The sequence below is a fragment of the Stegodyphus dumicola genome, chromosome 10 (genome assembly GCF_044657685.1).
Source record: "Stegodyphus dumicola isolate Sdum_Otavi_A_Nest chromosome 10, ASM4465768v1".
Lineage (NCBI taxonomy): Eukaryota > Metazoa > Arthropoda > Arachnida > Araneae > Eresidae > Stegodyphus > Stegodyphus dumicola.
In genome coordinates this window covers 84,405,055-84,419,153 of record NC_140777.1, presented here as the reverse complement: position 1 = coordinate 84,419,153, position 14,099 = coordinate 84,405,055, and the positions used below count along the sequence as shown (strand labels likewise).

The window sequence follows — 14,099 nt, the reverse complement described above, 5'->3', positions numbered from 1 at the left end:
ATCGTATTTGTATATTTTCAATCTGAAATTTTCCAGACATTTTGGTTTATTTATATTTATTTCCTTCTTTTAAACGATTGATCTAATTCCATTTGCTTTAATAAACAAACTAATGTTCTTATTAGTCTACAGGATCTGTTAATTTGTTAATATTTTTAAAAAATATCCTTTTGAAAAAAAATTTCTTTTTACTTTATGCAATCAACTTTTTCCATTCAATAATTTTTTGCTTTGAATTTTCAGATTTGATTAAAAATTTCTGTTGTTCTAAAAAACTACATGTATATAGATCATGTAAAAGAAATTGTTAAATTTATTTCTTTAGTAATTTTAATTATGAAAATAACTCCAGCAAACTTAATGAAATGATATATGTCAGATACAGAAGATGAATCATTGGCACTGTTATTTTCAACATCTTTATTAACAGAGAAATTACTTGCTATACATACTCGTTCATATGACAACAACAAAACAATTTTTGTAATTTTCCACATATATGACAGCAAAAACCACAAAAATAAAAGAAGAGAAAATGAAGGAACTACAATTATATTAAGAAAGACATTTGGTGTCAAAATAGAAAAAGTACTGTACTTCCTTATTATTACGGCCTAATGCTATTTAAATGGTACCAACAGCCCTCCTGTTAGTGAACTGCACCAAAGCAGCAACTCTACGCAGGATCACATGGCCGGCAAACTTAACCACAGTCCATCTGTGATTAAGAATGTGGACTATTAACTACACTTACTACTAACTGTAGCAGTTAAGAGTGGACCATTATGACTATATAAGATCCGAACAGAACTGCCATTTTGTCACAAACAAAGTAATCTGTGTCTTCTTACTACTAACTGTAGCAGTTAAGAGTGGACTATTATGACTACATGAGATCTGAACAGAACTGCCATTTTGTCACAGACAAAGTAATCTCTGTCTTTATCAGCTCAAGTGCTACAAGCCAAAATAAACTTGAATTCTATATAGTTATTTTATTTTATTTTGTATTACTACCACCACTTACTGCTATCAGTACGAAAATGGATTAGGTTTTGAACTATTTTCAAGTTTGCATTCCTTCAATTTTACAATTTTTGCACTGCTTACTTAATACTTCGGCTTGTAAGAGTTGGATCAATAAAGACACAGATTACTTTGATTGTTTTTCTATGATTATTTTAAAATTTTAAACTTTACAAATTAATGTCTTTGTCAGTTCAGAAACAGGCTGTTTAAATTATTTACTTCTTTTGTTGCACCAATGCCCTGATGATGATGCAGCGAAAGACATAAATTTCATTTTCATTTTTGGTTTCAGTATGTTTTGCCTCTTTTCATGCAGTTTGCCACTGTGCTTCTTTTCTTTCTTTCTTTTTTCTTTTTTTTTTTCTTTTTCTTTCTTCTTCTTCTTCTTTTTTTTTTTTCTTTTTTCTTTTACATGTAATTTATTCTGAATTGAATATGTGAAGAATTTCAAACATATTTAATTTTTTTTTATATTTTGCATTATATATATATATATATGTTTCCCATTATTTTTTTTAAATGATGGAAAAGTTTTAAAAAAGTTATCTTATTTGCAATAATAAGCCTATGTACATATGCTGAAAGTTCCAATCAATATGCTTATACTATAGGTTAACTGGTGCTTGGCATAGGATGCTGTACAAGTATATTCATAGCTGGTTTGAAAGGTTCACACCTAACTATGACCATATTTGTAACTACCAATAAATTTTTAATAGTTATAATAATGTATGTATTTTTCATACTTGTGCAATAATCCTTGTACTCCAAAACAGCACAACGTCCAATCACACTAAGCAAAGGATTTGTGTCTTCTATAGAACTTAGGAATACTTCTTGACGGAAAAACAGTCTTGTAGGAGGATGCTGTACCTCCTGTGGCGTCACAAACCACGGGCCATGATAAAATGCATTACCCCTAAAAATGATTGCAGCATGAAATAAATCTCAATTTATTTTTAATAAAAATTCACAATACAAAAATTTTAAAAATATATTTATAATGAAAAGTTACACAGAAAGAAAAATTAAAAATTTAGTTAAAGTAATTATATGATTACATGCCAATCATCAGATTCCTAAGAAGGATTATACAGTAAAATCTCTCACAACCAGAAAAACAATTGCAAATTTGAAAGTCTAAATTTAAATCCAAAATTTTGGTCTATGAAATTTAAAAAAAAAAAAAAAAGTATTGAATGGGCTAACAGCGTGAAGACTTAAAAGTTGAATGCTTCTGCTACCCCACCTAACAAGCCTTGTCCAACTAGTTATTCAAGGAATTACTGATTCCTTTCAATGCGTCCATGTGAGAACTTTGAAAGTAATGCTCAAGATTTTCAAAAATAATTCACACTAAAGAAAGTCTTACTTGCTTTGTCTATGGTCTGAAAAGATCTAACAGAAATTGTTTTATGTTGCTAGTGCTGTAAATTGTGGTCTATGATGATGTTCACCGAGTCATGTTCATTATGTGGTAAGTCGACTGATAAAGATTTTTCTGGTTTTAAAACACATCCAGTGCCTGCGTCAAACATCTTGGATTTTTTTACATATTTGGAGAAGATTAGTATTAGTGAAGAAGAGGTGCAAACTTGGATGAGTGTAGATATTTCTATTCCTATTGCATTTTCTCGAGATGAGATGAAATTACAAGACATGCGTGAGAGAAAATGAGGAGGTGGGGGGGGGGAGATGAAGACAACACACAGAGCACAAAATTTAAGTGGAAGGAAGCTGACAAAGAATTGCAGACTTTCGTAAGATTTCCCTAGAAATGTTATCTATGTCTTTATGTGCTATTATGAAGCTTCATTGCATGCACACCAAATTTTAAAAATTACAGTGACACTCTTGTAAGCAGGCAGATATTCAAAGTTATGTGCCATCAAATTAAGAAATTTGTAGTTTTCATGTCATAATAAATACAGTAGTTTAAAAATATTGTTTAATTTTGTGCTTCTGAAGTATAAAATCATATTATGAGTTTTAATTTTAAATAATCTGCACAATTTTTTATATAATTTATTTAATTGTGACAGACTAAAAACATTAAGGACAGATTACGCATGCAGCAATTTCTACAGATGGCATTATAAAACAAGAAAAGCAAGAAAGTTCTAGAAATATATATTGAATTATCCAGAATCCACATGGCCCTGTTGCTGGTGGTTAAAAGGTATTCTACAGTAATAACTATAGTTAAAAAAATATATATATTTTAGTAAACTACAATAAATGATTACAGATGAACCAAAAGTATTTTATTAATAAAACAAATACAGATTTCATATTTGCCAACTTTGTCAGAATGATTTTTGAATACATCAAGGAAGACACAGAAACTGAATTTTATAGGAAAAACTGTCATATAATTGAATATTTTATGAGAGGGACTTAAAATAAAAATCAAAATTAGACACATGAAATTAATTTTACTATTTTTACAATATTTATTTATTTATTTATTTTTTTTTTTTTCTTTTGTTAAAAAATAATTTGGAAACTGGGTTTTACCTCATCAGTTTAAATTTTATAATCCTCAAAATGAAAGATAACATTTTAAGACAAAATGGAAGGAAACAAAAGGGTTATTATTAAATTTTAATGTGTAATTATTATTTTGATGAGAGCATTATATTAGCATATTTGTTAAAAATTAAGAAACTCACAAATAAAAATTTATGTAATTGACCATTTTAAAATTTGATAAGCAATGTAAAAGAGAAGAATTCAGATTTTAAAAACTGATAATCTTACATTTGATATACTAAAAAGAAAAATTTATATGGCAACATGAAGTCTGCCAACGCACATGCTAAAAAACAGATTTGGTAACAAACTGCCACAATTTTTGCAACTTAATTGCAAAGTTCACATAAAAAAATTTATTTTATGCATAAGACAGTTAAAAGTAGAGCAGTTTTCATATAATTATGAAAAATTCATTTTCATATTGAATAAATTTTAAATGAGGAATAAATTAGCAAATTTTTGCCAGAACAAAAACTTACATCTTGTCTATCCACATTTTATCAATTCGTCCAATCAGTGATTTATTGTGCTCAGTACGGACATAACAACAATCACCTAAAAAAACATTTTAAAAAGATAAAGATTTATCCTAAGTGGTATGCAAGCATTTTCTGATAAAATTTCATATATTTCTCATGCATAATTACAAAATATTTTCTATCAATACAAGCTTCATATATACCACAAGCAGTTTTTTATTAATTGTAATATTATAATACTAATAAATCAAAAGATTTATTATATGTAAGGTATGTTAAAATATACAGAAAATGAAAATATTAATATGAAAAGTTAAAATTATTCATTATACATTGAATCAAATTACTTATTAAAAACATGAGAAAATCTCTATGAAATTCTATAACCAAAAAATAGATTATTCCAATATCCCTTTCTGAACGGATGGCCCATATATACATATTCCTTACAAACATTTCTCCCAGCCAAACATCCCACCCATGAATCATTGGAGAATGCACTTAAGGTCAGGTGATGGGTATGTGCATTTTAAACTGAATCATTTTTTAAAGACCATTTAGATGGCACTCTGTGTCTATTACTTTTGAAATCAAGATAGCTGTTGGATTCTGACCTTCAGTTTGATCACATTCCACCTAACTTTGGTGTCAGCTGTTGCAGGGAGGTGGGAAAAGTGTAATGTAAACAACTAAAGCTCCACTCTTTAACTCCTCCTTGACATAAGCATTCACCTTTCTGATATCCCTTTGACTCTTTTCTTTTATTCTTTTCCCACTGGCATGCAGGATCTTTTAGGGTTACTATGTGAGGTTCTGTTACACTTTGCCTTGCTTTATCAGGAAAGTTCTCACTTCAGTTTATTATGCGGAGCAAGCATTCTCTATCAGAGGAAGGATATACTTGCATGGTAAATGAGCCAATTAGTGACACAGATGACAGTGATGATTTATTTTCTAAAGAGTTAGAAAGCGATATTTCTAGTAATGCTCATACTGACATTTTTTCAGAGACTGAGCTCATCGAGTTCCTGCCTTCCATTTCCGTGAAGATTTTATTTCTTCTTGTACATAGCCTTTGTTCTATTTTTTATTAAAATTTATTAATGTATTTTGTCAATTAAAACTTTGGAATAATTTGAATAGTGCTTCTGAAAATTAATTCTCAAAGTAAGCATTTTTTGAGAAAAAATTTATTAAATGCTAATTTTAATGTATACGATAGCTTAAGTAATAATTAAAATGGTACCAAAAATTATGATATTAGTACTGTAATATCTTGTTATTTAATAAATAACTATATTTATTGCTGAAGTGGCAATGCCATATTTGTATTATGTAACCGTTGCTCAGCAACGTGAGAAATTGTTTTAAATTAGAATTCTGAAGTTTTTACCAGCTAGTAGTAGTATGAAAGTTTTGCCACTAAAGAATTTCTTATTAAAGAAATTATCTATTTCTGTTAACTAGAAATAAAATTTATGTTCTAATAAGAAGATTGCCTGTTTTGTCAATTACTGCAAAATACATTACAGTCTTAATTAATTGGAGGTTCCACTGAGATACTGGAAATTAGGAGTGCAATTATCAATTTCGATGGTGCTGGTCTCCTAATCCCAGAAATTTGCTGAATTTTTTAGAACAAGTTTGCTAATACCAATTGCCGAGTTTGTTTATTTCAAGGAGAAATGGATGTAAGAAGTCTGCCATTTTACAGCCAGATTTGAAGCGGATCATTCAAAGGTTATCTTCTGTGCTTCTATAACTTGCGTCCGAGAAAAGAATTGTCAAAAGTAGAATACTGCTGATCTCCGAAGATAAGATTAACTTTTGGTTTTCATAAAAAAGTATTTATTGAATTTTAGTATTTCCTTTCAGAATTATATTTAAATAGTAAAAGTTTGTGTAAAATAACTAATACTAAAAATATTAGGAGTAATTTATAATTGATATTTGTGGTAGAAAAGTATTTTAAATTATTATTTAGCCTTTACTGTTATTTGTATTGAATTTTTTTGCTGATAACTGATATACGTACACCATCACGGCATTTATATAAAAAAAGAACCGCTAGCCGAGTTTTTGAATTTGTTGCCAAGCAGGCGCATGGAAAATAAGTAGTAACGTCAAACTGACGAATTGTGATTTGATTATACTGCAGAATTGGCAAAAGTTTTTTTTAGTTCTCGCTATCCAGGCGTGTGGTAGATAATAAGCAGACAATTGTAAAACTACACTAGCTTCTAAAAATTAAGTTATATTTGTGTTTCAAAATTAATTTACACTATATGCATCAAATTCAAGGTGTGGCTGAAAATGAAAGGAAAGTTTTCAATTCCAAAAAAATAAATTATGTTAAAAAAAGGAAGGAAAGAAGAGAAAATTAAATTCTATGTTACCTAGCTTGTAAGTTCCAGATGGAATGGTATACTGCTCGTAATAAGTAGCTCCTTCTTCAGGATTTTGTACTTCACAAACCAAATTCTGTTAGACATAAATAAGTATTTTAATAAAAATGAATAAAAGCATATTAATATTATACCTATCTAAATCTTTCACATCTAAAAAAATTTAAGCAATTTTTGCATTAAAGAACAAAAGGTGAGGGAAAAAAATCAATTTATATTATAAGGATGTAATAAATTTCAAAATAAATAAATAAATAAATAAAACATTGAACTTTTTTTATCATACACAGAATACAAAAACGAATTCTTAGTTTGTGCACATGTTTAAAAGCATTTATCCTTTTTGTATTAATTTTGGTGATAAACAGTCAAAGGTCAATACAACACTTGTAAACATTCTAACTTGTTAGCAAACTAAGATTCTTAAAAAATAAAAAATAAATAAATAAATAAACTATTCAATATGTATTCATACATTTTTAACAGATTTCCTCCCAGAAGAAGAATAGAGACTGGTTGGCCAAACAGAAGTTTTTGAAAACTAATGTCCCATAATGAGCTAAACGTTTTCATTATTGCTAAAATGCTCAATAATGCAGCATGGAAAATCTTCCTTGGCCATGACAAATACTCAGAAAGAATTCTAGGATTTACAACAGATTTTTTAAGAGAGGAAATCACAGTTGGCCATCAAGACTACATAATGGTCATGTTCAGACCCAAATTCATAAATATGTATTAAATTTTTTAATATAATAATTTAAATAGGTTAAAAAGTTTTCATTAAAATAAACTGCACATCAAACTAGTGCAATAATCCTTGTACTATTTTAATTCATTGTTGTTTACTCATATTTTTAATTAACCGTTTTATGATTTCTTTCCCAATTTTAGTCAGATTTACAGTTGAAAACTAAAAACAATCATGCATTTAAGTTATTCAAATTAATAAAAAAACTTTTTTTTTTCAATTGGGAATGACTTTAAATCACACACATAGGTAGGATCAATATTCACCGGTCGAGGCTTGTTGACTACATCTAAATCCGGTTCATCTGCATCATTGCTCTCATCTTTCGGCTTTTCAAATCCATCTTTAAAGACAGATGGAACTCGAATAGGATCAACTTGTTCTTCTCGAAGCACAATGTGAACGTAATTATTTGGAGTAAAATTCCAGATCTAGAAATAAAAATTAAACTCATTCTTATTACTAATACTCTTTTCCTGTATAATAAAGTTACTGCTGAATAGTGCATTCATAATCATACCCTGTCAAATAATTTCATAAATATATACAAGTTAAAATTGTAATTAAAAGTTTATTTCACCTAAAAATAACACAAATCACTTTTCATAATTTTGGTAATTAAAAAATCTCAATTACTAGTTTTCTTATGAATTACTATAATATATTTTCAATTATATATCGAATGTCTTAATGCATAAACAGGTAAGCTTTACGCTACTTTCAGACATAATAACATCTATTACACAGTCATGCCTACAACCACAATTTCATTTACCTGCAATTTCTAAAATTTAAAGAAAAAAATAATCTACGAGTTACAAAAAAAAAAAAAAAAAAAAAAAAAAAAAAAACCCTCTAAGAAAGTACGAATTGTAATGATAAAAATAAGGCATATATGTCAAGTGCAGCCTTTAAGTTCAAGTCAAGAATGCATGGATACATGAATCAAACTGATGTTAGACAAAACGTCACAGATCTTGACATTCACATTAAAGAAACAAGGAGTAAATGCACTGCAAATTATAAGACAGCAGGTAGTAAATTTTACTATATCTAATATTGTTTATGTCAACCATCCCTAACTTTTTAGCACCTTAGAGCACATTTTAGAATATCAATGAAATGGCAGACACATTTACTCTTTCCAAGGTAAATTTATAAGATGAAGTAGTTAATAGTATACATAATTTACATATATATATATATATTGTTGTGAAATGCCCACCTGTGGTGAGATTGCTTCCCTGCAAAGCAGAGTTAGGGCTGCAAGAAAGTGGCAGGGAAAAAGGAGTTGCCTCATTTGGCACAAAATTGACCCCTTGGCAATGTGCCACAGATAGAGTAATAACATTCTAGAAAGCATTCTTACAGGTTTTTTTAGGAATATTCTCGAAGGTAGGTTAAAACTATATATACCCTGCCTGTACTTGGAGTAGTAGTGTTTTGAATTCAGAGATTAGCTTGACAGCGATCGACTGAGTTGAGAGCTGTACTTAGTACTTTGTTGTGAAGCTGTCTTCACCGTTACAGCCTGAATGCTGTGTTGCTGATTGTTGCAGAGTGTTTACCGTAATTTTCCAATGACTGTAAATGTGTCTTTGGAACTTTTCTGTGCAATGGAGCTTACTGGCGAATAAATTGTGTTTTGGTTCTTCATCAAGTGTTATCATCAATTACTCCAAATCCATGAACCCGTAGAACACAACAATATAATTTTAAAACATAAAAATTATTAATGCTATTCTTATGTGAAATAAATAGTACAGACATAATAAATATAATAATAATAGACATAATAAATAATACAGACAAAAATCTACAAATTCTTTGGTTTACAATCTGTTGGTATAAAATTTCTTTATAAAAATGTAATTTGTAATGTCAGTGTGATATTAGGCATTTCATTTCATAGCCACTGCTTTGTAATTAGGAAAGTATGATGATACTCCAGCTTGTAAGCAATCGTCAAGATATTCATCTAAGTCGAGATCTGTACTTTGATTTTATGATACTCATTGTAGTAAACAATAATATTTGACATTTGTTAATTTTTAACTGGTCAGGATGTCAGGACCACATCTTCAAATTGGGACAATTCCGATCAAACCAGGACATCTGGTAAGTCCATTTAAAATTATAAACAAGCAATTTTTTAACAAATATCCTCATATTTCTCTCATTACTAGCTATTAAAATTTACACAACATTTTATTGAAAATCTAAATAATTTGTTTATCGTAGTTGCATAGTAGCAAGCGCACGTAAAATTGTTCATGGGTACAATGATGCCTCTGGGCATAGTGCTGGGACCCCAAAGTCTGGGCATAAATCGGTCAAAATTTAGAGTAATTAAGCATGTTAGGATTACCAGATTGAAATTATGGATACAGGACAGCCTTCCTATACAAAAAAAACAATTTGAGGGTTTTAATGATAAAAGGTGAAGAAGGAATTTTAAATTCATAGAAAAAGGCTGGATGAATGTTTTATAAATTATATGCTTCACCAGCATGTTCTAAAAAATGAAATCTTCCACCTCATTACAAATGCTCCCTATTCACCCATAACAGAACTTCCACAAAAATCTTGATTAATAATAAATCAGAGATTATTTTCTTCCTGACAATAAGAACTTCTTTAAAAAAAAAAAAGGAACAGACTGTGAAAGAGTAGTCGATAAATATATCTTCAACTACAAAATTCTTGAGAATGCTTACATACCACACAATTATTCAGCATTACATAAACTACCTTAACAATGACTCCTATTTTGTTCCAAGGCAACATTACAGCTAGTTGAGTAGTAAGTATCCTGGGCTTCGATACCAAGGATACTGAATTTGAATCTCAGCAGTCAACTTCTTATTTCACAATTTTTCTCACCTTAATATATCTCAAATCCTTACATTTACCTAACCTGGCTTTTTCTCATTTATTTTAAAACTTTCTTCCTATATTAATCAACAAAATTTGATTATTCTTTTGCCAGAAATTTGTTTTCAGCAACCTTTGTGTACTGATTTATCTGCACAATTTTGAATAAACCATATTTTATTTTATTTTACATATAGTAGTACATAACTTGCCTAATTATATTCCTGATATAAATCCTACATGATTACATTCATAGAATTAAATTCTTTCTGTATGAAAACACTATATCTCTATGCTTTATTACTGTTCTGATGCTTCATAGAAATCATATTTTATTGCAACTTCTACCTTTTTGTATTTTTAAAATTATTTATAATGTTTGCATCCTATTATACCCAAGGTAGGCTAAATTATGGTTTAAGGATTTTTTAAAATTTATTGAACATATTTCAATACTCATTTTGTATTATTTTCTCCTCACTAGCATAAAATCCTGATACATAATCATTTATCAAGCTGCTTAAAAATTGTTTTACAATGTATCCCTTGTTTCATCTTGTTATGAATTCCTCACCAGTGTTTATTCACTTTCTTGTTCTCAAGTTAGCATAATTTGCACCTAAGCTATAATCCACAATAAATTTACGAGATGACCCTTAATTTTCTGATTCATATATGCAATAATATTTGGAGAATGATCAAGTTACAAGACACTTTAGATTTTTCTTTACGACCACTAAAATATTAAAATCAATGGTAAGAATAAAATCTCATGTTGGATTGCGATACAGTGATCATGATTTGTTGTTTGTTATGTGGTTGAAGGATATCCAATCATTCTATTCCCCCATATGTGTATTTTAGAACATTTCCATTAGTTTTAATTTGCCTTCAAGTGAAAGTGTGTGTATAATAGTTTACTCCTATATGTTCTGCTGTTAATTTGTTTACTAATTGCTTGACATCAAAGTATAATTTAAAATCTAATAAAATAAATTGAATGTGACATCATCAAAAGCTTTGTGCTTATGAGCATCTGTGTGTGTCATAATTTTCCTCCCCTAATAATTGTATTGGCTAAATATGGGTTTTGATTGCCCCTCCATTTAGGAAAATTTTTGCCAGCAACATGCATTTCATTTTCTGATTTATGCAGTAAATGTAATTGTACAGATATACCTTTAAGGACCATTTCCACTATGGTTCATTTGAGCTAACAGATACATTTGGCACAGCTGACATCACTCTCCAGAATTGAAGGGAAAAAAAAAAAGTTTTTTCTTCACTTGAAAAATTTGAACTGCATGCATAACAGAACAAGTCAACACACAGAATCAACTCCGTTACCTCAGATAAACCTCAATATAAATGGCCCCTCACATACATATGTTTAAATACAAATAATATTTATAAAGAATTATCTAAAATTTTAGACTTTTTAACATTAAAATGTCTAATTAGGCATTTCAAATATTGTGTTTATATTTTGACTTATGTGTCAGCAAACATGCGTATTAAATAAGTAATTCTTTTAAATAAAATTTTATATCTGGCATTTCCTAATATGTATTTATATTTTAAAGTTCATTTTTAAATTTTTTCATAAACAAGCATCTTTATACCCTAAATAATTAATTTTTAGTAAACAAAATGGCACAAAATCAGTTTAATAATTAAAAAAAACTTACTTTAATTTTTTTAAATGCTTTGGCTTTAGCAGAGTATCTTGACTCACAAACATACACATCTTTGAATTCAAATTCCTAGCAAAAGGAACAAAGCAAAATAATAATAATTTTATAAATTGACATTTTAAAATAAAGTATTTTCGAAACAGTTTAAATACATACAGTTGGTTTAAACTTGAAGTAGTCTTTTACAAACATAACGTAGCATTTCCCTATGACTTGATTTAAGGGAGTACTATTGTAATTATCACTCTTAAAGACTTCCTGAAATATAAACAAAAGAGATGTAATTTATATATATTAACTCAATCTAAAAACTATAATACAGAGCATAACAATAAGATAAATAATCATAAAAAATATTAAAAGAAAATACTATATTAAGACAATAAGCAAGTGCATACTTATTAATCACAATATTTTAAACAAGAAAATAACCACTTAAAAAAAAAATACAACTAGCACAAAAAAAAAGACAGAGTGTATTTTATACATAACTCAATATTAAATTTAATTGCAAGCTAAATAAAAAAAAAATTATGTGTAAAATAAATGTAACTAATGTTTGCACAAAAATGCCAAAGCTATTATTGCACTAGTAGTTATTTTTTAATATAATTAATCCCGAATTCCAAAATTCATTCCAAAAAAAGTTCATAATTCACAGAACGCATAAAATTAAGAGAAATAATCATAACAAATATTAAAAAGAAAATGTTAATGATGCAGCGATGCATGGGAGTTACACCAGATAATGAAATGGCACTTGCGAATAAATGCTATGTTTGTTTTATATAGTCTCATTCCCTGGATCATTTTTTTTTTTTTTTTTTTTTTTCTTCTTCTAAATTCAAGCATGTGAACTAAGGCACATGAAACAATGATATCAAATAAGATTACAGATAAGTTTAAGCCTTTTTTACAGCTTTTGATTATACATTGTCTTTTATTTTTTGTACAATGTGGATGAAGCAACTGTTAAAAGGTTTCGTGACTGTGCTAGAATACATAGTCCATACAATGCACAGTTGCTTAAGATTCAAAGAATTGATAATGCTTTGAGTGAGTTTGAAAAATATGATTGTTTGTTAGATGACGATATCTCTGAGATAGAGGAATTTGAGGAAAAATATTTTGCATTTAAAGGCTTTTACCAAAAGGCATTAGATAAATTTGTAGAAAGTTCTTTCCTTAATCAAAAATTTTATGTAAAGCTTTCGTGGTTAAATATTAATTCTTTTCAAGGAAATTAACCAGACTGGCCTTCATTTAAAAGATTTATTTGTATTAATAGTTCATAATAATCAATCTTTCAGAAATTCTCTTCTCTTTGAGGTTTGCTGCTTGAAGATGCAGTGAAATGAATTAAATACATTCCTATTACAGAAGATACCTATGAGGAAGCTTAGTCTAGGCTGTGTAAGTGGTATGATGACAAAAAGCAATTAATCATATCATTATTGAAAACCTTCTTGGATCAACCATAAACAAACCATGCCAACCATTTGGCTTAAGACAGCTGGTGGATATTTCTGATGAAGTAATTCATAGTTTAGATTCCCTGCACACAAACACTTTCAAAACAACTCATGGTTAATATGTATATTGCTACAAAAGACTGACACTGATACACATTACATATGGTCTCAAAAGGTAATTAAGAGTGACTTTTCCATATTTGATAACTTCCTGGAATTTTTGAATAATACATGCTCTTTCTGAATTGAATTGATAATTATCTTGAAAATGCCTTCTATAATATTCTTCTTCATCTGTTCTCCCAGTTGTATTAATGTTTTTTAATGCAATTCTTCAGTTTCTAAAATGCACTTGAAGGTTTTATCAAGGGTTAGCTCAACATGAAAGCTATGTAATGCAGCTGAGAACTGATTATCATGAACTGAATATTCAGTACTTCCAGAAAGAATCCAGCCAAAATATGCATTTTTAGTTGTTACTGAATAATTAGAAAATTGTAATTTTGAATGTGAAAAGAAACCTTTGAGAGAGAGACCAAAATTGTTTCTAATCCAAGCATAAGGAAAGCCAGAGCTAAAATTGCTTCTTACCAGCATAAAGAAATTAAGTGCAAATGCTGTAATGGTATCCAATCTTTAAGCAAGTGTGTAAAATTTAAGGAATTGGACATAGTGTCTAAAAAGGATATAACGAAAAAACACATATCGTTCTTTAATTGGCTTAATGACAGTAATCAAATTGGTAGATGTTTTTTGAAATTTAAGTGCAATACTTGCTCTTAAAAAAATACATTGCTTTATAAAAAATATCAAGTCATCTGTGGTTACTGCTAAAGAGGATCCAGTTGTGATTTTAAATT

At 28.7% G+C, this 14,099-nt stretch overlaps 1 protein-coding gene across 10 annotated transcripts in view; it reads right to left on the bottom strand.

Annotated features, from left to right (window-relative positions):
- Positions 1–14,099, bottom strand: part of polybromo (protein) — a 174,135-nt gene that overhangs the window by 42,776 nt on the left and 117,260 nt on the right. For 6 of the 10 annotated variants that reach the window (XM_085825181.1, XM_085825188.1, XM_085825183.1 and 3 more), the window contains 6 exons: positions 11,924–12,025; positions 11,762–11,836; positions 7,445–7,630; positions 6,440–6,524; positions 4,044–4,119; positions 1,776–1,948 (listed from right to left, as the gene is read on the bottom strand). In XM_085825181.1, coding sequence (XP_085681307.1) covers positions 1,776–1,948; positions 4,044–4,119; positions 6,440–6,524; positions 7,445–7,630; positions 11,762–11,836; positions 11,924–12,025 — 697 coding nt within the window. The remainder of the gene's footprint in view (positions 1–1,775; positions 1,949–4,043; positions 4,120–6,439; positions 6,525–7,444; positions 7,631–11,761; positions 11,837–11,923; positions 12,026–14,099) is intronic. The other 4 variants (XM_085825184.1, XM_085825185.1, XM_085825190.1 and 1 more) reach the window with 1 other exon arrangement.